Source organism: Thecamonas trahens (genome assembly GCF_000142905.1).
Source record: "Thecamonas trahens ATCC 50062 unplaced genomic scaffold supercont1.32, whole genome shotgun sequence".
Classification (NCBI taxonomy): domain Eukaryota; order Apusomonadida; family Apusomonadidae; genus Thecamonas; species Thecamonas trahens.
In genome coordinates this window covers 128,086-151,203 of record NW_013657648.1, presented here as the reverse complement: position 1 = coordinate 151,203, position 23,118 = coordinate 128,086, and the positions used below count along the sequence as shown (strand labels likewise).

Here is a 23,118-nt window from a genome sequence, read left to right as displayed (position 1 = left end):
ATTGCGCCTGGGAGGGTGGTGGTAGGGCAAGCGAGGGGAACGGTCCGGCGACGAGGGGGTTGGTCATGCACTGCGTCGTTCACTTTGGGGACGCGCATCAAAGCGCCCTGGTGACTGAACCGTACAGGCTTAGTTGGCAGCGGTGGTGGCTTGCTGGGCCATGATCATTTCCAGCTGACGGAGCTGGGTATCCTGCTGCTGGCGAACGAGGAGCTCGGCGATACCGTTAAGGAGCAGCTCGACGTCGTGGGCGGCGGCCGACTGGGCAGCAGCGGCCGACTGCTGGGCGGCAGCGGCGGCAGCAGCAGCGGTGGCCGACTGCTGGGCGGCGACGATCTCGGCGGCGGCAGCGGCGGCAATCTCAGTCGGAGTCCGAGAGTCGCGGCGGGGTGTGTTTGGCTCGGTTGAGCCGTCCTCGTCCATGCTCATGACCGTGCCGCGCGAGTGGGCAGAAAGCGGAGCGGGTGCGGCCGGGGAGGAAGCGACAGGGCCCGCGACAGGCTGCAGCTGTGCCGACGTGGCCGTGGCGGCAGCAGCAGCGGCAGCAGCAGCATGCAGTGAGGCCGTGTTGGACATAAAGTAGAGCGGGATGCCACGGGACCGCGACAGCTCCAGCATCTCGTCGGTGGAGACGACGATCTTGTCGGCCGCGACGTCGCGATGAGTGGCGACTAGGATCTTGATGGCCGAGACGGTGGTAAACTGAGTGAGCATCGTGAGGACAGCGGTGTACGATGCGCGGTCAGCAACCGAGAAGACAAGCATCATGACGGTGCGCGGGAGCGCAAACAGCGTCCTCTGCTCGGTCTGCAGATAGCTGCGGTGGGCGGTGGCGGCGGTGGCGCCAACGTCGACGAAGCGCAGGTCGAGGAGGATGACCTGCTCGTTCCGCGACTTGCACGCCATCCAGAACTTGCGCGAGGTCTGCATGCCGCGAGTCGGGATGTAGCGCTTGTCAGCGTCGGCTGGCGTTGTGCCCAGGATGGACCGGACCGTTGCTGTCTTGCCGGCCTTGGCTGCGCCAAGCAACACAATCCGCGACGTGAGCCGGGCAGTCGGCTGCGCCCGCGGCATACCCATTGCCGTCACCATGGTAGTCGGTGGAAGTGGCGGTGCCTCCAGCAGGCCGAACCGCCGGCTTCCGTTGGACAGAACACGCTGCTCCATGGCCCGTCCCACGTTGCTCGCCCGCCACTCGCTCTGTACCATCCGTCCGAGCTCGATAAACGAGAGTTCGGCCGATACTGGCTCGTCTGGCTCGGTCTTCTCGGCTTCTTGGGGAAGACGCACTGCAGTCCGAGGCGGTGCCACCGGCGGTGAAGCGTCGGCATCGGCATCGGCATCGGCGACGGGGTTGGCCTCGGACGCGGCAGCAGCCGACTCTGCCGGCCGAGACGCGGCAAGCGCAGGATCAGTGGGTGAAGGGTCGCATACGCAGGCGTCGGTCGGAGGGCTCACGGCTGGCATCTGGCCGCTGGCGGCAGGATCGGCGGCTCCGGAGGATCCGGCGTCGGCCGCGGGCTCGGACGGCGACGAGACTGAGACCGAATACGACGCCGTCATCGAGAACGACGAGAACAGTGGGCTCGACGATCCCGAGCCAGACTTTGCATCGCGGGCCGAGACGTGGATCCGCTTCCGTCCGCGGCGGCGCAGGCTGTTGCGACTGTCCGTCCCTTTGGGTGTTGCGTGATCACTGGCCTTGCTCTTGGCTTCGGACTTGCCGCCCTTGGACTTGGACTTGGACTTGGACTTGGACTTGGACTTAGACTTGGCCTTTCCCTTTCCCTTGGCCTTGAGCTTGTCCTTAGACTTGCCCTTGCCCTTGTCAGTCGGTCGGGCGGCGTCTTGCGCCTTGCGCTTCTCCTCGTTGCGCAGGTAGATCTGCTCGCGGACTCTGATCAGCTCGATCTCAACGGCAGAGCGGGTCAGCTCTGGCTGAGGCTCTGGCTGGGACGGATGTGCAGCAAGAGAAGGTGGTCCAGCCGAAGCCGCCAGCACCGACAGAGCAGCACTTGCGGCGTCAGAGTCCCCGTCGTGAAACCAGACGTCCGGCGGGGCTGAGTCAGCCAGGTCTTGGGCGTGAGGGGGCGGGCGGGTGTCACCCAGGCCCGAGGAGCGTATATGATGGTCATGACCGTGGCCGTAACCATGGGCGTAGTCGTGGCTATGGCGAAGACTCTGCTCGACCACCACCGGCTCGTGCTTGACCGAGGCGTAGGCGACGGAGAGGGCGGCCAGCTCCTCCTCCAGCTCTGCAATGGACAGGTCTATCTCAGCCATAGAGATAGTGTACGGCTATGCGAATGTGTATGAGTGTGGGTATGGATATGGGTGTTGGGTATGAGTGTGTGTGGTGGGGTGGGGGGGGAGAAGTGCCGGTAGCGGTAGTGGTAGCGGTGGCGTGGTGGTGGCGGTGGCGGTAGCGGTGGCTGGTGGTTGGTGGTTGGTGGCTGGTGGCTGGTGACGGTTGGTGGCCACCGATGCGGGGAGTGACTGACTCGGTTGGTCGATTGCTTCCGACTTGGAACTCGTTGGCGCCAAGTCGACCACCGCCTCCCTCGTCACCGTCACCCCCCCCCCCCTCCCCTCCACCCCTCCCCTCCCCATACCAGACACCAGACCCACGACCTGTGTGCGTTGGTGACACCAGCCACACTTCCTCCACCTCTGTCTCTAATCCCACACGCGGATACGTTGGGGGGTATGGAGGCCTTCTTTGCCGCCAACGACCTGTCGGGTGTTGGTCACCTGGGCCAAGACGAGGCCGAGCTGCTGCGCCGCAGCAGCAGTGCAACCAGTGGTAGGAGGGGCTCTACCTCTAGCCCGCCTGCCCATCACTCACCACCCATGTCCACTCTGATGGCGGGAAACACCGACGAAGATTGTCAAGCCCTTGTCCGCCTGGTCGAGGTACGTGCAGGGGCAGGGGCCGAGGGAGGGCGATGCGGTGCGCTGACTGACAGAGTATGATGGACATGGATGGTCTGATCGGCGGGGTGTGGGGTGGGCGGACAGTCGTACAAGGCCGAGGCGCGGGCGGCACGGGCGCGGGCGGCTGAGGCCGAGGCTAGGGTGGGTGTCGAGAAGGAAAAGTCGGCGGCGGCGGCGGATAAGTATCGCGCGCTGATGCGGAAGACGACGGCGCTGCAGAAGCGACTGGACAATGAGTTCTTTGAGCGTAAGTTTGAGGCCCACAAGGCCGAAAAGGCCCAGTTTGAGTCACTAGCCGAGTCGCTTGCCGCCGATATGGCCCGTGACGCACGCCAGCGCGAGGCAGAGCTCGATGCACTGGCAGACAGGCTGCGAGCGCGCGAAGAGGCACTCGGCTGGACTGAAGACCACTACCGCAAGCTCCGCGCCATGTGGCGTGCTTGGCCCGAGCTCAAGGCCGAGGCCAACGAGGCAAAGTCCAAGGTCGTCGCTCTCACCGAGAAGCTCGCTCGCGCTGCCAAGGCCTCGGACGCAAAGTCCGCCACCATCGGTGAAGTGCGCCAGGAGCGCGATGCCGCACTCGAACGTGCTGAACGTGCAGAGGCTCGCCTTGCTGCGCGTACTGCCGCAGCCTCACTGGAAGTTATGGAGGCCCGCACAAAGTGGCGCATGGCCGAAGTCCAGCTTGACGATCAGCGCGCCGAACTCGAGACCTCGGTCTTTGCCTCCAACGAGTCAATCGAGCAGGTAGCTGCCCTTAACGCTACCCTTCGCGAGCTCCGTGCCGAGCGCTCCGAGCTCAAAACCGCCAACGCCAAGCTCGCCGCTCAAATCACGAGCCTCAACGCACGCGCCGCCGCCGCAACCGCCGCTGCAGACTCGGCCGACGCCGCCCTTGACTCGGCCCGCAACACGCTGCTCGCTGAAAACGCCGTCCTGGGCGCAAATGTCGAGGACCTGACTGCTGAGCTCTCGTCGGTTGGCGCCGAGCTCGACGCCGTCACCCGCGACCGCGACGACCTCAAGCAGTGCCTCGCCGACTCGCGTGCCCTGCTGGTCAAGGTCTCCAAGCAGATGAAGGGTTTCCGCCGTGAGTACAATGATGCCAAAGACGAGCTACGTGGTGCGTACGCTCGAATCGCCGCACTGGAGGACGAGGCTGAAGTCGTCCGTCGCGCGGCGCCTCCTGTTACAGCCCCTGAGCCTGTGTATGAGGCTTGCGACTCATTTACTGCCGACACTTTGCCCGACTCTCTACCTGCAGCACACGCGCTCATTCGTGAGCTCTCTATGCTCCATGCCGAGAAGGATGCACTCATCTCGGTCATGCAGGCTTCGGTCGATGTCCTCGCCATCCGTGCCGCTGACTCGGACGCTAGCGCGCTGTCCTCCCCGGCACCGAAATCTGGCCTTGGCCCAGGCATTGTCGCGCTCGAAGAGTCGCGGATCCACGAGCTCTTTGACCAGCTTGTGGACCTAGAGACCGAGCGCGATGCCGCTCAGGCCGAGCGTGATGCTGCAGCTGCTCGCGCCGAGACTCTACAGACCGATCTCGCCGCGGTGACTGCCAAGGCTGCCGCCGCCGAAGCAGAGCTGGAAGTGGCCCAGGAAGAGCTTGAGGCTCTCGTGCGAGACGGAGAGACTGCCCGCGAGAATGATGCGCAGCTCTCAGATGCGCTCGCTGTGCTGCAGGCTCAGAACCACGACCTTGTCAACGAGGTTGTCGCCGCTCGTGCCAACACCGAGGCAGCCGCTCGCGCTGCCGATGAGGCGGTCGCGCGACGCGCTGGTGTGGTCGAGCTCGATCGCGACGAGTATGAGTTGCTGGCTGCCCAGGCCGAGTCGGCAGCCCAGGTGACTGTGCTTGAAGACGAGCTGGCCGAAGCCAAACGGGTGAACACCAAGCTGCGGACCGAACTTGCCACCGCACGCCAGACTGCCGAACGGGCGCGACAAGAGCGCATTGCAGCGCTCGCCGAGCCACGGTCGGTCTCGCCGCGCAAGGGCCGATCCTCGCCGCGCAAGGCTCGTGGATCAGGTCGCGGTCGTGGCCGTGGCCGTGGCCGTGGCCGTGGTCGCCCGCGCGGTCGTCCACGTGGTCACGACAGTGCGCGTAGTCCTGCCTTGGCGCAGCGGTCCAAGTCACGGTCGCCGGTCCGTCGCGAGATCATGTCGCCGTCGCAGAATGGTCCGCACACTACCGGAAAGATGCCGCGACACAGCCAGCCACAGGCAGCGTCTCCGGGCGCCGAGTCGGTGACAAGCCAGCGGCGCAAGCTTTACCGTGTCCACAAGCGTGATGGCTCTGTGGTCATTGTGGCACGCAAGCCGCGGCGGCGATCAGTCTCGGCACTGCCGCGAGCAATATCGGGCGAAGGCGATCATAGCTCCGGTCCAGTGTCGGCGTCGCCGGCTCGGCGCAAGCATTACCGCGTCTACCACCGTAACCACGAAGTCGAGATTCTCGACAGCAAGCCCAAGGGCGTGCGGCCACGGTCAGCGTCGCGCTCGTTGTCGCGAGCCCGCGCTCGTGCGTCCTCAATGAGCGCTGGACCCGACTCGCCGCTGCCACGCGCTCGCGCGAGTAGCACCAAGCGCAAGCGGTATCGCATCACGCATCGCGACGGCACCGTCGAGATTGTCGACCGCAAGCCGGACGGTCTCGAGTCGAGCAAGAAGGCCGCACAGGCACGCCCTGGGACTGATGCAGACGTTGGTGGCGGCTCGGGATTGGGTGAAGGTGTGAGTGAGGACGCAAGCTCAGACGGCGGGTCGTCATCGTCGTCATCATCGTCGTCATCTGGCCGCGGGCGCGCCAGCTCGGTCGAGCCGGGCCAGCGTTCCAAGTGGTACCGCATCAAGCATCGCGATGGAAGCGTCGAAATGGTTCGCAAGTTGCCTGGTGACAAGCGGCTGCGCTCCAAGTCGCGGAAGCGGATGGCGGCAGCCGAGGCGCCAGTCCCGGCCACAGCCCCGGCAGAAGTTGCCGCCGACATCAACGACAACGGCGACAAGCCATGGGTTCCTCTCGAGCTCCGTGGCAAGGCCAAGTCGGAGATGACTCGGGCGGAGCGCAAGGCGTATGTTCGAGCACGTCGGGCGTTTAAGGCATCACAGGAGGCGCTTGACGGTGGGGAGGCGACCAGAGAGCGCCAGTCCAAGGCACCAGCATCTGCACCGGCAACGACATCGATACCTGAGCAGCTGGCCGCAAGCCCGCGGCGGACCTTCCCTGACTGGGTGCCAGCTGACCTGCGGCGGGCCAAGTCGACGTACAGTGAGGCTGACAAGCGGCGCTATGTGCGCGCCAAGAGGGCCGCACTCGGACCGGCGCCCGCGGCACCAGTGGCAGAGAGGACCTCTATGTCTCCGGCTTCGGCTCTGGCTCCGGCTCCGGCTCCGGCTTCAGCCCCGGCTCCGACACAGCCCCGAGCTGCTATTGGGCAGCATGGAGCCGAGCGCGACGATGGATGGCTTCCAGAACACTTGCGTGGCGTGCGCAAGTCGGAGATGACGTCTGCGCAAAAGCGCGAGTACATCCGGGCTAGGCGGATGCGCGACAAGGCGGCGCTGCTGGGAAAGGGCGTATGACTACGCTTGGTCGCCGTACTTGATGATATGAGGCGAGTCGTAAACGTTACCAACAACCGAGTCTGATGAGCGCCCCGAGATGCGGGCTGAAGCAATCGAGTCCGAGAGCGAGCCGACGTCAGATGGCGCATCCGAGTCATACGAGAGGCAGGAAGAGTCGGCCGAGTCAGCGCTATCCGGGACCAAGCTCAGCGAGGCTGAGCTGGACCGCGAGCTGTCGGCGCGGTCAAGTTCTACCGAGCGAGACGAATTGGACGGCACGACGGGCTCGGGGAGGCGCTCGAGCGGTTGCGATCGGCAAGGGAAGCGGCGTGATCAGGATCGGCGTCGGCCAGGGCCGACGCTATGGCCGATGCCAGCTCGGAGGTCTCGGCAGACTCGATGCGGACAAGGTTGGGGGTCTGGAGCGACGAGCGCCGCGAGGAGCGAGCTGACGAGCGCGAACGGGTGCGCCGCGGGATGGCGCCGACGAGCGAGAAGAGCTGCGGCTCGCTGGGAGTGGCTGATACGTCGTCGTCGTGGCCGGAGTCGGGAAGTAGGCCCGCGGCCATGGGCATGTACGCCAAGAAACGGGCAAGGGCGTCGCCGTCGGGCGTTCGGCTCCGCTCGGCCAGCGAGGCCATGTAGCTCTGTGAGAAGATTGGGCGTGGGGTGACAGCGCGCGGGTGCGGCGCCTCTTCGTCGATTCGGGTGGTCCGCCGGCCAGAGCCTGCGACAGTGACGGATGTCCGGTCCGACGCGGTGAGCGAAGTCGAACGAACGTGGGTGGATGAGACTGGCGACTCGTCGGTCGAGACGGCGGCGTGGCGGGCGGCCATGGCCGGGACGTGGCCCTCGCGAGCGATGCTGTCCGAGCCGAGCGGGCCGATGCGGCGACGGATGCGTGGAAGCGGAGTACGTGTCGGCGCGCTGCCGTTCTCATGGGCAAGGCGCTGGAGCTGGTGCTCGTAGCGGAGGTGCATTTCAAAGGCAGCCAGGGCCTGCCGCGACGGCGCATCACGGGCCGATTCAGGCAGGCGGTGGACAATGCCGACAATAGGCGCGCGGCAGAGCGGGCACTTACGGACCTGTCTGGCGCAGGCGATGCAGAACTGGTTGTGGCCACAGTCTTGCAGAATAGTGTTGGCCATGTCGTCAAAGCAGATGACGCATGTCTCGTTGGTGGCCGCCTCAAACTCGTTATCGCTCTCGTAGATGGCGATTTCTGGGAGAGGCGGCGGGCCGATCCGGTTCCGGGATTGTGGTGTACGGGTGATCGACTCGAGTGCCGGCGCGCCAGGCGTGGTGGTGGACGCCACCAGTGAGCTGCCTGAACCTCCTGCATCGGGCGCCGACGGGGCCGATTCGAGCCGCGCAGCGAGCGCCCGCGCGAGCGCGGCTTGCGCCTCCTCGATTTCGTGCTGGCGCGCGCGGCGCGCGCGGCGCTGGGAGCGCACAAGCACCGCAAAGGCGATCCAGAGGACGACAAGCTCGAAGAACGCAACCGCAAATGCGGTCTGGTAGCCCGGGTCGAGACCAGCGTCGAGCCCTGTTGTGAAGATGACCAGGCAGACCGTGCACGGCACGACCACAGTGACGATGAGGAGGCAGTAGAGCGAGAGAAAGTAGAGCCGCTGCCACCGCGAGATAGGGACCATGAAGACGTAGAACATGAGCGAGATGAGGATGACAACGGCGGAGGCAAGGAGGAGCCAGAGTGGGGAAAACACAATCCACCACGATAGGTACGGCGCAGACGTAGTCTTGAACGTGAGGAGAAGGGTGAGCGCAAGCGAAAAAAGATGCAACACGCCGTGGGTCCGCACCACCGAAATGCGGTCGTTGGTCTCCCGCTTGATCCACAAGTATAGGAAGAGCGCGGTACAGCTCTGTAGATACATGGGTGCCATCGCCCACGCCGGGTGCATGCTCTCGACCGACACGACAATTGCCAGCATGCCCACCGCAAGCGTCACTGCTGCCACCCACACAAAGGCCTGAAAGCGGACAAACATAGCCGCTAGCAGGCCAGTCCGCACCCGTATGGCCACCCTGAAGAACGGCCAGAGCTGAGCAATAGTGTGGCCGAGCGTCGCCGACTCGACCGCCAGACCTATCGCCACCACGAGTCGCCACCACGAGTCGCCATCACAAACCGCCGCCACGAGTTGCCACCGAAAGCCGCGTTGATCCGTGTGAGTGCAAGGAGGCGAGGTGCGGGCTACGGTCTCGCATCGTGTCATTTCATTGCGGAGGAGCGAACAAGTGACAGGGGAGGGAAGGGGAAGGGGATGGGGGTAGGGCAAATGGCTGCATGGCCTGCATTGAGCATGGTATGGCATGCGGTGATGTGGTGGTTGGGGGGAGGGGGGGGGAGGGGGCGGGGGGCATGGGCGATGATGGTTGACAAGGGTGTGAGGGCCTGGTGTGAGGGCCAGAAAAAGGAATGTGATGAAACCATGCATGGCTGTATGGTCACATGGCTGAATGGCTCAAGTCGGACGAACGTACCAAGGAAGAGCGGAAGGACGACGCCGGCCCAAGCGAGGCCATCATAGACAACACGGATGTAGGCCACAACTACAAAGATGGTAAAGAAGAGCATGAATGTTGTGTGGCCGCATGTTCGGAGCGTATGGAACGACACCATGTCGCTCCAAGCCCCGAGCGAGTGGTGTGTGCCGTCTTTGCTTGACTCAGCGTGCGGCTTGGCTGGGGAACGCGTGGGTGGACGTCGTATTGTCCGCGAAAGTGACGTTCTCCCCGGCTGAAAGCCAATTTACATAGTAGTGTTTCACGTGCAGGGCCCTACAGTACAATAGGGCGACGGTGGTGCATGGACGCCTCAGGTGGCACGCCGGAGAAGCGAGGCCTGCCGCTGGAGTCGGCGGGCGACCGAGCTAGCGCCTGCGGCCTCGGATGCGGTGGAGCGGCCAAAGTTGGTGACGACGGCCGATGCGGGGTGAAAGCCGTGAGCGCGCGAGGTGCACGAGCAGGTGGCGTTGGGCGTGAGGCAGACAAAGCACCACTTGGCGCCGCACAGACAACGGATCTTGTCACACCCGTCCACCTTTTCGATCCATACTCTGCAAGAGGGACACTGCCGCATGCCGAGGCCCGCGATCGATGACTCGAGCTGCGACTCGAGCGCCGCAGCCTTGGCCGCGCCGCACGTCATGCCGGCATGGGCAGGACGCTGGCACCGGGCGCAGCTTGTTTGCTCGCACGCAGGGCATGCGAGCTCGACGTAGCTCCCGGCGTCGGGTCCTGAGCCGCTAGCCAGGGGCGGGAGATCCATCTCGGCGGCAAACGGGCAGTCGGGAGTCGGGCAGTGGACAAACGATGGCGCGCGAAGCGCGTGCGCGAACGACTGGGAGCAGTACGCCGCCCACTGGTCGGGCTCGAGGTGGTTCTCGACGTCTGACGGCGCAAGCTCCGCACTACAGTCGGGCATCGGGCAGCAGACCGGAAACGCGAGTGCCTCGAGCTTGAACACAATGTGCTGTGCGAGGCAAGCGTGATGGAACAGATGTGTGCAGGTGTCGAGTGCAAAGTAGAGCGATTCGCCGTCCAAATCGTCGAGGCAGATGAGACAGGCCGCCGCCGGCTCGGCGCCAGCGACCCGCGAGGTAGGGCGAAGCTGCTCGAACGCACTGCCCTGGTCCCAATTGGCGGCCACAAGCGCATCTCGTACGGCGACCAACCGATCCTCGCCTTCCGACTCCGTATCCACGCCCAACACCGAGCAGAGGAACCGCAGCTCGGCAGCATGGGTCTCCGAGTCAACCAGTGCACGGATCCGATCCGGCGCCGGGCCCGGCTCGCGACTCGGCAACATCAGCGTCCTCTGTCGCTTGAGCGGTGAGCTGTCCGTCTCCGCATCGGCCACGAATGATAGCGTCGCCTCGGGATCGGCTTCAGCTACAGCAACAGGCTCAGGCTCAGCATCGGACACAAGGTTGATGGTAGCGTCTGTGTCGAGAGACTCGCGTGTCTGCCGCCGCTTCCGCTTCCGCTTCCGCACCCGTGACGGCGACAGCAGCAGCGAGGTAGACGGGGATGACGGCCGTGACGGCGACCCTGAGCTCAGATCGATGATCTCCAAAGTCGAATCGCCACCTGTCTCACTCGCCGTGTCAAGCGAGAGCGTGATGTCGTCGTTGTTGTCTTTGCTGGCTGTGGTGGCGGTGGTAGTGCTGCTGTCAGGCGGCCGAGCCTGAGCCTGAGGCGTCTCGACCTCGACCGGGCCGGTGATGTCGATGAGCGACGAGTCGGACCACCGCAGGTCAGCCATTGCCGCGTGCAGGGGGGTGAAATGGAATGGGGGGGGGGGGGGGGAGGGGAGGGGAGTGCAGTGTTTGGCTTGTGGCTGTGTTTGTGCCCTGTTCAGCTGTCCAGCTGTTCCGCCGAGTGCGACTCGGAATGGGCTGTCAGGCAGCAGGCAGAGGCAGTAAGAAGCTTGCCTTGAGCGGGCCCTGCGGCGTGCTTGATCGGGCAATGGAAGCCTGATGGATAACTGCGTTCAGTTGTGACTGCTTGCGATTCGGTATGTGTGTGTGTGTGTATGTGTGTGTGTGTGTGTGTGTATGTGTATGTGTGTGTGCCCACGGCTGAGACTGATCGGGCACACTGCGGCAGGGCATGATCGAGCCATGGGGCATGTTGGTCACGCCAACGAGCCGGTCACCCCGCACACGCGAGCACACAACACCAGACCACTCTCGACCCTACCCTCCCCCCCCCCACACACACACGCATATATTCATATATTCATATACATACATACATGTCTGGCAAGGTACGGTGTCTGGCAAGCATAGGTAGAGGCGGATGGGGGCGAAGGAGAGGCGGTAGGGGAAGGAACCGCACGTGCGCGACGTGCAGCAAGGCGTGGAACACTCACAGCTGCTGTCATGGCTATGGCCGATGGGACGGGTGGGATGGATGTGGTCGGTATGGCTGGTGGGGCGGGGAGGGAGTAGGCACACGAAGCCAAACAGGCATCACTGCTGGGGTCGACGTATGCGTCGCCGCCGGCGTACACTCCCAACGCACCTGGCCCACGCCACAACGAGAACCCTGGATATCCAGGATACGGCACGGCTGTCCATCCTGGCTACCGTAACGAGCCAGGTCGTCCATCGCGGGATCATGCATGCTGCGTAGTCTGCACTATCTTGTAGCTGGCCTGGCCTGGTTGATCTCAGAGTAACCACTTGCGTGCGCCTCGCTCGCCCACTGTCGGTGGCCATGACCTCGCCACGTCAACGGTCTTGATCTCTCCTCCGTCTGGAACAAGTGTTACTGCAAGTGTGATTGTGTGTTGTTTGACAACTGTACTCGTGATGCAGCTACTTGCGGCAGCTTCTCACGATCTCCTGCCCTGTCGGGCCTGCCTGCCGGCCAAGTCCGGCCTGGGGCGAGCTGTACCTTCACAGGGCGCGACCACCATCCAAGGCGTCAAAGCCGTAAACTCCTCCAAGACTACCCGCTGCCCGAGCGCGTGATGCCGCCACGGCGTTGCGTTTGGCGCCAGGCCTTCCCCCTGGGTCCGTCCTGGCGGGCGGGCAGCCGGCCGGCCACCGGTTTTCGCGCCAGCCACACCACCACGCGGCGGCTGGCGCTACACGTCTCCCCACCTCGACAGGGCACGGACGACGTGGCACATAGAAAACTGCCGCCCAAGAAGCACAACGAAGGAGGCGGGCCGGTTCATGCCGGGACCGACCGGTACCAGGCTGCGGCGAGCAAGACGTTTGCGGCGTCGCTGGACGAGTACGTGCGGTCGTTCCAGGCGGCCGGCGCCGACGCCTCGCTGCGCAACTCGGTCTCGCTGCGGATGACGGGCCTTCTGGAAGCCATGGCTCCGCCCAAAGTCCCACAGGCCTTCTTTGTCTCGGTCTTGGTTGCTACCGGTGAGCGGCTGTTGGCCGGCGGGCATGCCCACGCCGCGCTGCGCCTCTTCTTTGAGCACCCCGAGGTCCGCACCGTCATCGAGCGGGTCTACTCAACCGCCGAGGGCTACCTCACCGCCGTGGCTGCGCCGCGGCCGAAGCAAGCTGCCACCGACATGCGGACACCGCGGGGCGGGCCGCCTTCGGACATTGTCGCCCACTCGATTGCCGTCCTCACCCGCTCGCCGTCCGAGGCGACTCAGGCCGTGCCGCCGGCGGCGACGGCCTCGCGCTCGCAGCTTGCGGCCGGCGCGTCGGCAACGCTGGCCACGCCACCGCTGGTAAGTCGCCCTGACGCGGCCGGTGCTGCACCATCGGAAGCCGAACTGGCTGTCCGAGCCAGCTACGGTGCAGCACAGTGTGCCATCGTAGCCGCGGAGCTCGTCGACCCGCGATACATGCGGCCGGAGACCATTGCCGACGTCCGCGCCGCGCTCATCGATATGCAGACCGCGCTTCGGGTAACCTTTGTCTCTCCTGCGCTCACCTGGCTCACGCTCAATGGCACCATTCTCCTCTACCGGTCGATTCAGCGCCCGTTTGCGCTCGGCCTTACTGCCCATGTCCTCGACTTTGCCCTCTACGCCGCCACGGCGCTCGAGGCCCGAGTCGACACTCTAGCTGTCGAAAATCTGGCTTGGCGCATCTCCATTTACATCTTTATTGTCGAGGCGTATGAAGACCTTGGTTCTTACTCGGCCGCCTCGGCCGCCCTCACTCGCGCCATCGACAGGCTGCACTTTCTGGAAGAGCTCGAGCGCTCCGACTTGGTGCCGCCGCCTGCCTCGACCTTGGCTGCCTTTGACGATGCTGCTGCTCGGCTTCTCGCCATCTCGCTCAAGTATCTGCTGCATGAACCGTCGCTTGCAGTCGCCGCGCTCGCCACCCGCCGGCTAGGTCGCGCTCCTCACCAAAGCTCACGGCGCTGTCGTCTTCGCGGCGACAGGCGCTCAAGCACTTGCTCGGCCTCGGTGAGAACGATGCCATTCCGACTTCACTCTCGGCAGCAGATGCGACTTCGTCAGAACGCTTTCACCCGTCGCCGCGGTCGAACTCCCGTGCGTCGCGCTCGTCGCGATCGCAGCGCAGTTCGCGCGGGGCTGCAACAAGCTCGTCCGCAGCCGGCCGGAGCGACGGTGGCAGCTCGGCTCCAGGCTCTGGTCGTGACGGCGGGCACGACTCGGGCTCGGCGTCAGCGTCGTCGTCAGCGACAGACGGTGGTCTCGCAAAGATCAGGCTTTATGATACTTCGGAAGCCAAGAAAGTAGGCACCCTGTTTGCCTCTGCGGCCAACCCGACCGCGCTTGCCATAGTGCTTGCCTCGATGTTTCCTTCGGGCAAAGCGATGGTGGCAGCCGTTGTCCATGGTCTCACCGAGCCGAACGCACGCCCGCTGGCGACGCCCAAGCTCGACGAGGCGCGCGCAAACGTTGCTTCACGTCTCCTTGATGTCCTTGACATAATCACTTCTCCGCTTCTCGCGGCATGGCTCGCGCCGACCGCAACGCGCGAGGACGCCGGCCTCGCAACCGCCTGCCCGTCATCCAGCGGGACACGGCCGAGCTCGCGGCCCGGCACCGCATCGCGCCCGACTTCGTCAAGCAAGGCTTCGAGGCGTGGGACAGGCTCTCGGACACCGCGAAGCACGGGCTCGGCTACTACAGCCAGCAAGTCGTCTCGTTCGGGCACATCGTCGTCGTCGGCGGTCCCGAAGCTCCCGTCCAGCTTCCTCATTCCAACTCTTTTTGGCATTGAGACCCATCTCGCGATCATCGACCTCGCGCTCCAGCATGTCAAGTGGGAGTTTTTCTCACGGCTCTGGACCTCTGCCTTTGTGCGGCTCAAGTTTGACTCGCTCCTCCCGGAGCATCTGCTGCCGTTGCGTGGATGGGCGGCGGTGCCGAGCGCCGCCGCTGATGGCGCCATCAACAACGCCGCGACCCTTCGTCTAGACTTGCTTCGATGTGTTTACTCATACCGCAGCGGTGCGGCGCTAGTCGAGCCGTCACATGCCGCCATTCAAAAGGCGCTGACCGGACTCACGCCTGAGCCGCATTCGCCGCGCCCGTCGCCACACTCACCCAAGACGTCCTCGCTTCCGCGGCCGCCGCGCTCGCCGAAGAGCGGGCGGCCGACCACGCCGCGCCGCGCCGGCATGCGATCGCTCCCGCGCCTCGGTGCGCTTTCGCAAGCCGGTAGCGGCACCACACCACCGAATCCTACGCCTACAGGCCAAGGCACGGGAGTGGGTGAGCCGCCGGTTGCACAGCGGTTGCAACTGCTGCAGCAAATCGCCATCTCGCTGTCGTCGTGCTTTACTGCACACGGCTCTAGACGGGTGAGCCCGGCGTCTGCAGCGGTGGTCGACCACGCTGCGCTTCTGCTCGACGTTGCGCTCTTTCTCCATTCGCAATACCTCGAGCTCTCAGCCAAGGTCCGCGGCGCTCAGGCCGAGGCCGAGCAGGCCGGGGCCGGGTTGGTGGCAGCGGCGGCGGTGCTCTCGCCTGACTTTGACATCTTTGTCCTCTCGGCCATCCACCAGACCTTACTCGGGCTCGAGTTCTACGACCAGCTTCTCTGTGGATCGATCGCACTTGAGCTTGGACTCCGGCTGGAGGAGGCAGGCTTTCTCCGCGAGGTTCGCCAGGCGGTGCGGCCGGCGCTAGCGGCAATCAACAGCTCAAAGGCACTGCTTGTCTCACAGTCACACCCGACGCTGTCGATGTCGATGGACGCACCGACCCTGGGTCCCGATCAGCCGCTCCCGCTCTACCTGCAGCGGCTGGGCACACTCGAGGTGGACCTCATCATTCTGTACACGCGGGCAACGCTCGCGGTCGGCATCCAGGCGCTGCCGGCGCAACACGGCAAGGGTGGGGCGACCGGCTCAACCATCGGCTCGATCCACTCGTTCTCGACGTTTGCGTCGACCGACGGCGGAACGCTGCGGTCCGGCAAGCGCGGCGCCAGCGGCAAGGGCACCTCGGTCCCTTCGTCGGGCAAGCGCGGATCAAGCTCGCAGGCGCAAGCGCGGGTCATCCAGCAGTCGGCATCGTTCAACTCGCTCCGCTCGGTCACTGGCGGCTCGCTCTCGATGGTTGCTTCGAGCGAGTACAACCTGGTTGTTGAGGCGCGGCTCCTTGGTGAGACTGGTAAGAACCTGTACCGGCGCGCCGTTGTTCTGATGGAACTGGCCAAGGTCCACCAGTCGAAGCGCGAGCAGCGGTCGCTCCTGCAGGAGGCGGCATCGACGCTCGAGGCGGCACGCGAGGCCGAAAAGGCCATGCTGTATGCGGTCCACGATCCCAGCGGCTCGTACGGATCGTCACCTACCAAGAGCCGCAGCGTGCGCGGCAAGCCGGTCCTTCCGCCGCCTCTCCTTGTCTACCGCACTTCGACGTCGATGGCGCTCCGGCCGCCGCGGCTCGACGAGTCGGCGTTTGACGCGTCGGCCATCGCCTCCTATGTGCTGTACGGCAAGCCGTTTGGCGCCGGCACTGCGGTCGCGGCCTCCAACACTGAGCTGGAGGGGACCGGGGTGCGGATTGCAACCAAGGCCGGCGCGCCGCCGCCGCTCTTTGTTGTTCGCAACCTCAAGGCCAACACCGGCTACGCTTTTGCCATGGCGGCCGAGGACGCGAGTGGCAATCTTGTCTCGGGCGCGGTATCGGCGTCGACTGGTGAGCTGGTCACCTGCATGCCGCTACCGCTTGACTACATCTGGACCGAGTTTGTGGAGACAGCGTTTGTGCTGCGGGCGTACGGGCCAACTCGTGACGCGGCGGCCAAGCTCTTTGCCCGCTTTGTCTCGTTCGATACGCCTGACGCCGGCAGTGGTGGCTCGGCCGGCATCGGCCTCCTCAACACAACCGCCAACTCGGAGCTGGGTGGCGCGCTCGACAAGTCCTCGGGAGCGTTCACGGCGTCGGACGGCTCACTTGCCCCCTCTCGTGCCGATGACAGCATCCACCCGGGAGCACTTGTCCCGCACGTTGTGGCGTCGGCGTCCGAATCTCTGCTGCGCTCGTTTGCGCTCGCGCTGTTCCGGCTCGCCGAGCTCGACACCCGCGAGCTGCGGCTGACCGAGGCCCGAATGCAGACAACCCGAGCAGCAGCGGCTGGCTCGGACGCCCCGGGCTCGTCGCTCCCGCTCCTCTCGTCCGAGTTGTACCGACTGCAGACTGCGTCGAACCTGCTGTTTGGAATCCAGCTTGGCACGCTGGTCTCCGACTATGCGCTCGTTACCGAGGCTGCGGTGCGGACGTTTAACGCACTTGCGCCGCTCCTCGAGCGTAAGCCGTACCCCCCGGTGCTGCTTGCGTTTCTGCTGCGGGTATACGACGCCATGCTTGCGCTGCCGCTCAATGCACCCATTCTCGCCGAGCACCTCGACCAGCTGCTCGAGGTCCGCAAGCCGATCGCGTTCCATGTGACTAATGCGCTGCTTGATGCTGGCGAGTTTGCAGCGGCGGCGTACCTGGCTTCACTCGAGCAGTCGCGTGACGCGCGGGTGTACAACAGCATGGCACCGGAGAAGACTCCCGAGCCGCGACGCCCGGGCTCGTCAGGCAAAGCCGGTGGCAGCGTCGCCGAGCAGCCGCGAGGCTCTACTCGCCGCGACCGGAACGAGCGCCGGGAGGCGTCTGGCGGCGCGCGCGGTGCGCGGTCGCGGGGCCGCCGGGGCGGGCGAGACGACCACAGCTCGAGTGCAAGTAATCTTATCGATAACCAGCGCGGCAGCGGAGACCCGCCGCCTTCTGCGGATGTCGTCCCCATCGCCGCTGAGCTCCCTCCGGTAGTTCGCGCCCTTGAGGAGTACTACTTTCAGATCGGTGCCGTTCCGACACTCTCTGTGCTATACCGGGCATCGGAGCTCGGTGCGCGCGATGAGGACGTCGTGGCCGGGCTGCTCAAGGCGGTGGCGAGCTCGCCGTCCAAAGAACTCTTTGTCGAGCTGCAGAGCCGGTTTGTGGACCATCCGCGGTACGTCGAGTTTGGTGCGCGGCTCGCGCGGCGGGTTCTGGCGAGCGGCGACGCTGCCCTGGCAAACAGCATCTGCGACGCCGTTCGCGCCACGCTGGCGGCTCGCGACGCGGCGGTTGAGGCGGAGCACGCACGGACACACGAGCTCGCGCGCGAGACGCTTAGCAAGGCGCCGACAAGCGGCGGACACAAGCGGAGCTCGCACGGAAGCTCAAGCCATGCCGCCGCTGCCGACATCGGCGCGGGCCTCGACGACGAGATTATGACTCAAGAAGCGATCGCTGCCCGCGAGGCCGCAGTCCGGCAACTGCAAGTCTACATTCCGCTCTTCTTGCAGCGGTCGCGGCAGCGGCGAGAGTGGCGCACGCTGCGGGCTGGCGAGGCGCCGTGGCGGGCCGAGTTGAGCATGGTCCATGGGCTGGCCAAGCTTGCACTCGCAACGAGGGCACGGCAGGCGGCTACCATGCCACAGCCACCGGCGTCGGCGGTACAGTTCTGGCGCGAGGCTGATGCACGGACAGGCGTTGCGGGCGGTGGCTCGGACGGCAACCTCGGGTCGTCGACCAGCCAGCTGGGGGGGCCTGTGACCTCATCACGGCGAGTGCGCGGCTCGCGCTCGGGTAGTGGCGGCGGCAGCATGGCCGCCTCGCGCAAGGGCGAGGCGGTGCCGGCTGCTATCAAGAAGCCTGACGAGGTCGACGCTCCGCAGCCTGTGCGCGCGCCTGTGGTGTCTGCGCTCGCGCGCCCCGCTGAAGTGGCTGCTGCCGACGCAAGCGATGGTCGTGGATGGGACAAGTGGTTCTCGCTCGCCTCGCTTGGCACTATTGTTGAGCTCGAGGCGGACGTGGTTGTCACGCTCTGCAAAGAAAGCGGGCGGGTCGTTGCCGCGGATGAGAGACAGTCAGCGGTCGACGCTGACCATACGCTCGACCCATACGACCTCACCGCATGGAAGGCCAAAGTCGGGTCACCAAGCAAGCCGAACGGTGACGCCCCTGGGTCGTCAACCACCAAGCGATCGTCGTCGCGAACTGGCACACAGCGCAGTGGTTCGAGTAGCGGTGGGGTGACAGGCTCGGGAGCACCCAGTGCGGGCTCGTTTGCGGTGGCCGCCCTCGAGAGCGAGGCGGAGGCCGGCGTGCCGACAGTCCAGGATGTGACTGCGTGTCTCCAGCGGGCCGCGGTACTTGCTGAGCGGTCGTCATCGTGGATTGTGCTGCTCAACGCGTGCCGCGCCCTGCGCAACAGCGTGCAGTTGCTTGTGCCGGGACTTGTCTCGCCTGCCACAGCAGGATGTGTAGCTGACGCGCTGCTGTCGGCCGCGTATGTGCTATGCGAGCTGTTGGCACATGTGAGGAGTGGCGGCTCTGTGCTTGGTGGTACGAGGCTTCCGGCGACGCTGCGGCATGTGACCGGCTCGCGGTCTGCGGTATGGCACGACGATGGCGAGCAGTCTGTTGCGTCGGGAGCGACGACCGACTCGTCGCTTGCGCCGGAGCCGGCATGGTTTGAAAGTATTGAGCCGAGCGAGCTCGACATTGACGAAGTCATGCGCTTCATGCACCTTGCGCTGCAGATGGCGTTCAGCGCCGGGCGGATGGCGCGGGTGGTCGAGGTCGGCTCGCTGGTCAACTCGCTGACCGACGGTAGCTTTGCCATCTCGCTCCTGCCGCTGCTTGTTGAGGCAAGTGCGGCGCTCGGTCACCGTGCCGAGGCGGAGGCATACTCCCGGGCGTATGGCGAGCTTGAGCGCGACTTGTCGCTGGCGAAGAAACGGCTAACGCATGCGCGGATTGAGGCCGCGCGTTACATTCGCGGGCGGGTCACGGGCCTTGCCGAGTCTGCTCTTGGGACAGCGGCAGTGCACGCCGTGGAGGACGTGGATGCTGAGCGCGTTATCGGACTCTACACCAAGACCATCCAGTACCTTGAGCGGAAGCGGGAGCCGTTTCTGCTTGCGCAGGCGTTCTCCGAGTTTGGCGACGTGTTGTTCAACGAGGGCAAGGTGAGCAAGGCGGCCGGAGCATGGTTTGATGCACTTGACCACCTGCTCTCGGCGCACCAGGCGTTCCAGAAATGGCGAGTCGCGCTGCGGGAGCTTGTGGATGGCGGTAGTGGAGGTGCCGACTCGTCGGCGTTCCTGGCCAACATGCCGCGCTCTGCGCTGCTGGGCATTGTTATTGTGGCCAAGACGGCACGGCTTGTGGCATACGATGACATGCATCTGCGGCGGGAGCTGTGCCTGCTCGGGGCAGTGCTTGCCGGCACGCTGTTTCAGCACGCATCGACACATCCGCAGCGACTGGCGGCGTTCTTTGAGTTTGACGGCGTGTCTCTGCCGGCTAACGCGTTTGAAGACCCGCATGTTGCGAGTGGCCCGGACGTGGCGAGCGCGCTTGAGTTTGTGGCGTCGGTGCTGGTGGTGGAGGAGGCGTTTGTGGAGGCTGGGCCTGTGGTGGTCCTTTTGCGGTATCTGACGCGTGACGTGTGTCCGAGCGCGACGCTTGCGGCGCGGGCGGCGCTGCTGCAAGCGCGAGCGCTAGTTGGGCTCGGGCGGATGGGCGAGGCGATGGCGGTGTTGTTTGCACTGGCGCGCGGCGAGGGCCTACCTGGTGCGACTGCACAGGTGGGATCGTCGGTCGCGAGTCGGCTGCAGTACGAGAAAGAGGCGCTGGGCGAGACCGGGCTGGAGAGCCCGCTCCTGGAGGCTGCACTCGCGGAAGTGCCAGCTAGTGTCAAGGCCGCGTTTGACGCGGGCGAGGCGAGCTTCCTAGAGGGTGCATACAACGTGATGGTACCGCCGCATGGGGTCCCGAACGCACTTCTTGTGCACCGGCTGGCGGCGGTGGTAGTCCCGCCGGAGGTGCGGTCCAAGATCGGGTGGCAATGCGCGAGCGAGTTTGATGGTGTCCGGTCTGAGCTCTTTCTGCAACTGGCGCGCAGCGTTGGTGGCAGCCAGGTGAGCGCGCCGTTGCTCCCGGAAGAGGCACGCGACGATGTCGAGGTGCTTTTGTTTGCGCTCGGCGTCGATCCGGTCGGTAAGGAGTGGCTGGCGCCCGAGGCGTCCGGTGGCCCGTCGGCTGCGAGCGAGTGGGAAAAGCTTGTGGCCAGCGTGCACTCACTGGAGCAGGTCGACATGAGCGCCGTCCAGGTAGCGCTGCGTGCAAGCCGCAAGGCAGGCCATGGCCGGGCGGGGCGGGAGCCAGCCGCCGAGACCGAGGCTGAGGTGCCGAGCAAGAGCAGCTCGGGCGCGAGCACGAGCTCGAATGCAGGTGTGAGCGGAAGCACGCGGCGGCGGCGTGCGGCGGGTGCGCGTGGCGCACGACGGGGATCGACGACCGGAACCTCGGCAGCAGCTGCGGCAGCTGCGGCGCGGGCGGCTGCACCGCAAGCGGCGGCTGTGGTGAAGCAGCTCAAAAGCTCGGGACCCAGCCATCCTGCAAATGTGTATGCAGAGATGCGTGTGCCGATGGCAGCGGCCGAGACACTGCATACGTGGCTGCTGACACGTGCCGAGGCACAGGCGACAGCGCTGCTCACCCGGTTGGGTGAGGCAGGCGAAGCCGAGCGAGTGGCTGGAGAAGATGTCCCACGCGAGGCGCCAGGCTTTTCGCCGTTCTACGTCCGCAACACCCGGGTAGGCGCGCACCTTGTGCTAGCAACCGTGGCCGAGGAGCGACTCGACTCGATGCGTGCTGAGAGTGCGACGCGGGCTGCACTGGCCGCGATTGAGGCGTTTGCCTCTGTAGCGCCTGCTCGCGAGAGGTACGAGCTTGGCGACGACCTTGCCGAGAGGAGCGACGGTGAGAGCGGCGAGAGCGGCGGGACCGAGTCTGGTAGCTTCAGTTCGAGCGAGGTGCGGCAGGTTGTGGGTGTGGACGTGAGCGGAGTGTGCCTCTGGCTGCGGTGCCGAACGCAGCTTGCGCGGCTGCTTGTGCAGAGCGGACGGGTGAGCGAGGCGCGACGCGAGTGTGCTCAAGGGCTAATGGACGCCAAGTCTGTTCGCGACCTTGTGCAACAGTCGCGACTGATGCTGTGGACCGGGGTTGTTGCTGTGCTGGAGGGCGATGTGGAGGGCGGAATTGCGTGTTTGGAGCAGCTTGTGGAGCAGGATGAGCTACCGATGGAGCTTCGGGTGTATGCCTGCTCGCTCCTTGGCGACATCCAGTACTCGCGCAACACAACTGTGGACGCGCTGCGATCGTATGTGGGCGCTCATGACCTCTCGCTCGCTGTGCTGCGGATGGACGCGGATGAGCTGGATGCGATCCTTGCCGCGTTCCGCCACCACTCGGGTGGCAAGAGTGGCGGCGAAGCGCAGCTCGGTCTGACCGGACGCGCTGGGCGATACCACCCCCACCTTGCGGTCGGGCTGCGTGTTTCGACGCGTGTGGCGTTTGTGTACCACCGGCTGCTCCACCAAGACTCTGCGCTGCGTGCGTGCCTCAAGTCGCTGGAGCTGGCATCGCTCTCACTCTCGCGCGAAACGACGGAGCAGGTTGCACTGTATGGGGTGATGGGGCGTGTGCTCGTGGCAGTGCTGGAGCACTGGGACGACGAGGGTGCGGTGTTTGGGTCGTCAGCGATGCGGCGCGGTGGGTCGATCACCGACCTCATCGCGCTTGCAGCGAGCGGCGGTGTGGGTAGCGGTGAGCGGTCGTTGTCCCGGGCGGGCTCGCGAGCTGGCTCGCGGGCTCGCACAACGCGGACGCTGACGCAGACGAACACGGTGCAGCACATTTCTGGGCCCAAGTATCCGCAGACCGACGTGCGCGGGGCATGCTTTAGGCTCGCGCGATGGGCACTGGCCAACGCAGTCGAACTGACGCAGACTGGCGCCGGTTTTGACTTTGAGTACGCGCGGTCGAGTGTGCTCTCGCTTGCGGTGCTCCGGGCGATGAAGAGCATGTCGGAAGTGGAGGCGTTTGCGCCTGGGCGGAGCGGCGACGATGAGTTCTTTGGCCTGCTCTCGCTGGCGGCGTCGATTGGTGCGAGCCGGGCGAGTCTGGCGCGGCTGTCGACGCGGCTGGGGACGGACACGGAGCTGTTAGAGGTGCAGGCATTGCCGGCGTTTGTGCGGTCAGACATTGCGATGGTGCGGCGGCGGGAGGCTGAGGCTGAGGCCGAGGCCGAGGTACAGCCGTCGTCGTTTGAGCTGTTGGCGTACTTTCTCTCGCTACGACGGGAGAAGAACCTGGTGCCGTTTTTCAACGCGCGGCTGCTGCAAAAGCTAGGCCACGTCCACGGCTTCCTTTCGGAGCACTTTGATCCGTACGACGACGGGTGCACACCTGCGTTTTCGACGCTTGACTGGCTGGTGGGGCGCGGGCCGGCAGACGGGTTCGGGGCGCCGAGCCGTGGCACGGTCTGCTTCCAGTGGCTCAACGAGGCCGACGCGCACTACACGAGTGTCGACGTGGCGAACGAGAAGGCATTTCTCGCCGGCGCCGTGGCGCGGGCCAAGATCCACCGCTCTGCGCGGATGTTCCCGGTGCGACTGCTGTACGTCATCCACGCGGTGGTCTCTGTCGACGACGAGGACGAGGGTGGCAGTGGACGGAAGGAGGAGCGTGTGAGCGGTCACGGCAAGACGCGCGGAGCGACCGGGGCCACCGGAGTCGGGGCGCGGCTGGGCCTGGTGGGCCAGCGGCGGCGGACGTCGCTAGCCCTGCCGCAG

General features: G+C 65.4%; 5 protein-coding genes across 5 annotated transcripts in view; 2 read left to right on the top strand and 3 right to left on the bottom strand.

Annotated features, from left to right (window-relative positions):
• Positions 1–63: 63 nt before the first annotated feature.
• Positions 64–2,283, bottom strand: AMSG_06997 (uncharacterized protein; the record flags this gene model as incomplete). The annotated part of the gene is made up of 2 exons (XM_013901034.1): positions 64–2,075; positions 2,139–2,283. The coding sequence occupies 2 exons, from the start codon at positions 2,281–2,283 to the stop codon at positions 130–132; spliced, it is 2,091 nt and encodes a 696-aa protein (XP_013756488.1). The 3' UTR covers positions 64–129.
• A 579-nt stretch (positions 2,284–2,862) lies between these two features.
• AMSG_06996 (uncharacterized protein) lies at positions 2,863–6,585 on the top strand (the record flags this gene model as incomplete). The annotated part of the gene is made up of 2 exons (XM_013901033.1): positions 2,863–2,913; positions 3,019–6,585. 2 exons carry the CDS (start codon positions 2,863–2,865, stop codon positions 6,523–6,525), a joined length of 3,558 nt encoding a protein of 1,185 aa, XP_013756487.1. The 3' UTR covers positions 6,526–6,585.
• On the bottom strand, positions 6,016–9,187 carry AMSG_06995 (uncharacterized protein). The gene is made up of 2 exons (XM_013901032.1): positions 9,016–9,187; positions 6,016–8,617 (listed from the first exon to the last, which is right to left on the bottom strand). Exons 1-2 carry the CDS (start codon positions 9,152–9,154, stop codon positions 6,759–6,761), a joined length of 1,998 nt encoding a protein of 665 aa, XP_013756486.1. The 5' UTR covers positions 9,155–9,187; the 3' UTR covers positions 6,016–6,758.
• A 162-nt stretch (positions 9,188–9,349) lies between these two features.
• On the bottom strand, positions 9,350–10,798 carry AMSG_06994 (IBR1/IBR2 fusion protein; the record flags this gene model as incomplete). Its single annotated transcript, XM_013901031.1, has 1 exon — positions 9,350–10,798. One exon carries the CDS (start codon positions 10,796–10,798, stop codon positions 9,350–9,352), a length of 1,449 nt encoding a protein of 482 aa, XP_013756485.1.
• A 1,212-nt stretch (positions 10,799–12,010) lies between these two features.
• Positions 12,011–23,118, top strand: part of AMSG_06993 (uncharacterized protein) — a gene marked incomplete at its 5' end in the record, with an annotated part of 14,788 nt that continues 3,680 nt past the window's right edge. The window contains 3 exons of the mRNA XM_013901030.1: positions 12,011–12,028; positions 12,152–13,327; positions 13,375–23,099. Coding sequence (XP_013756484.1) covers positions 12,011–12,028; positions 12,152–13,327; positions 13,375–23,099 — 10,919 coding nt within the window. The remainder of the gene's footprint in view (positions 12,029–12,151; positions 13,328–13,374; positions 23,100–23,118) is intronic.

What these genes read in the sequence shown, in the direction of transcription:
- AMSG_06995 (XM_013901032.1), bottom strand. Translation starts at nt 9,154, where the DNA reads ATGGTGTCGTTCCATACGCTCCGAACATGCGGCCACACAACATTCATG. An exon ending in CGTCCTTCCGCTCTTCCTTG is followed by an intron (nt 8,618 to 9,015) that starts GTACGTTCGTCC and finishes TGGTGGCGATAG; the next exon opens with GTCTGGCGGTCGAGTCGGCG.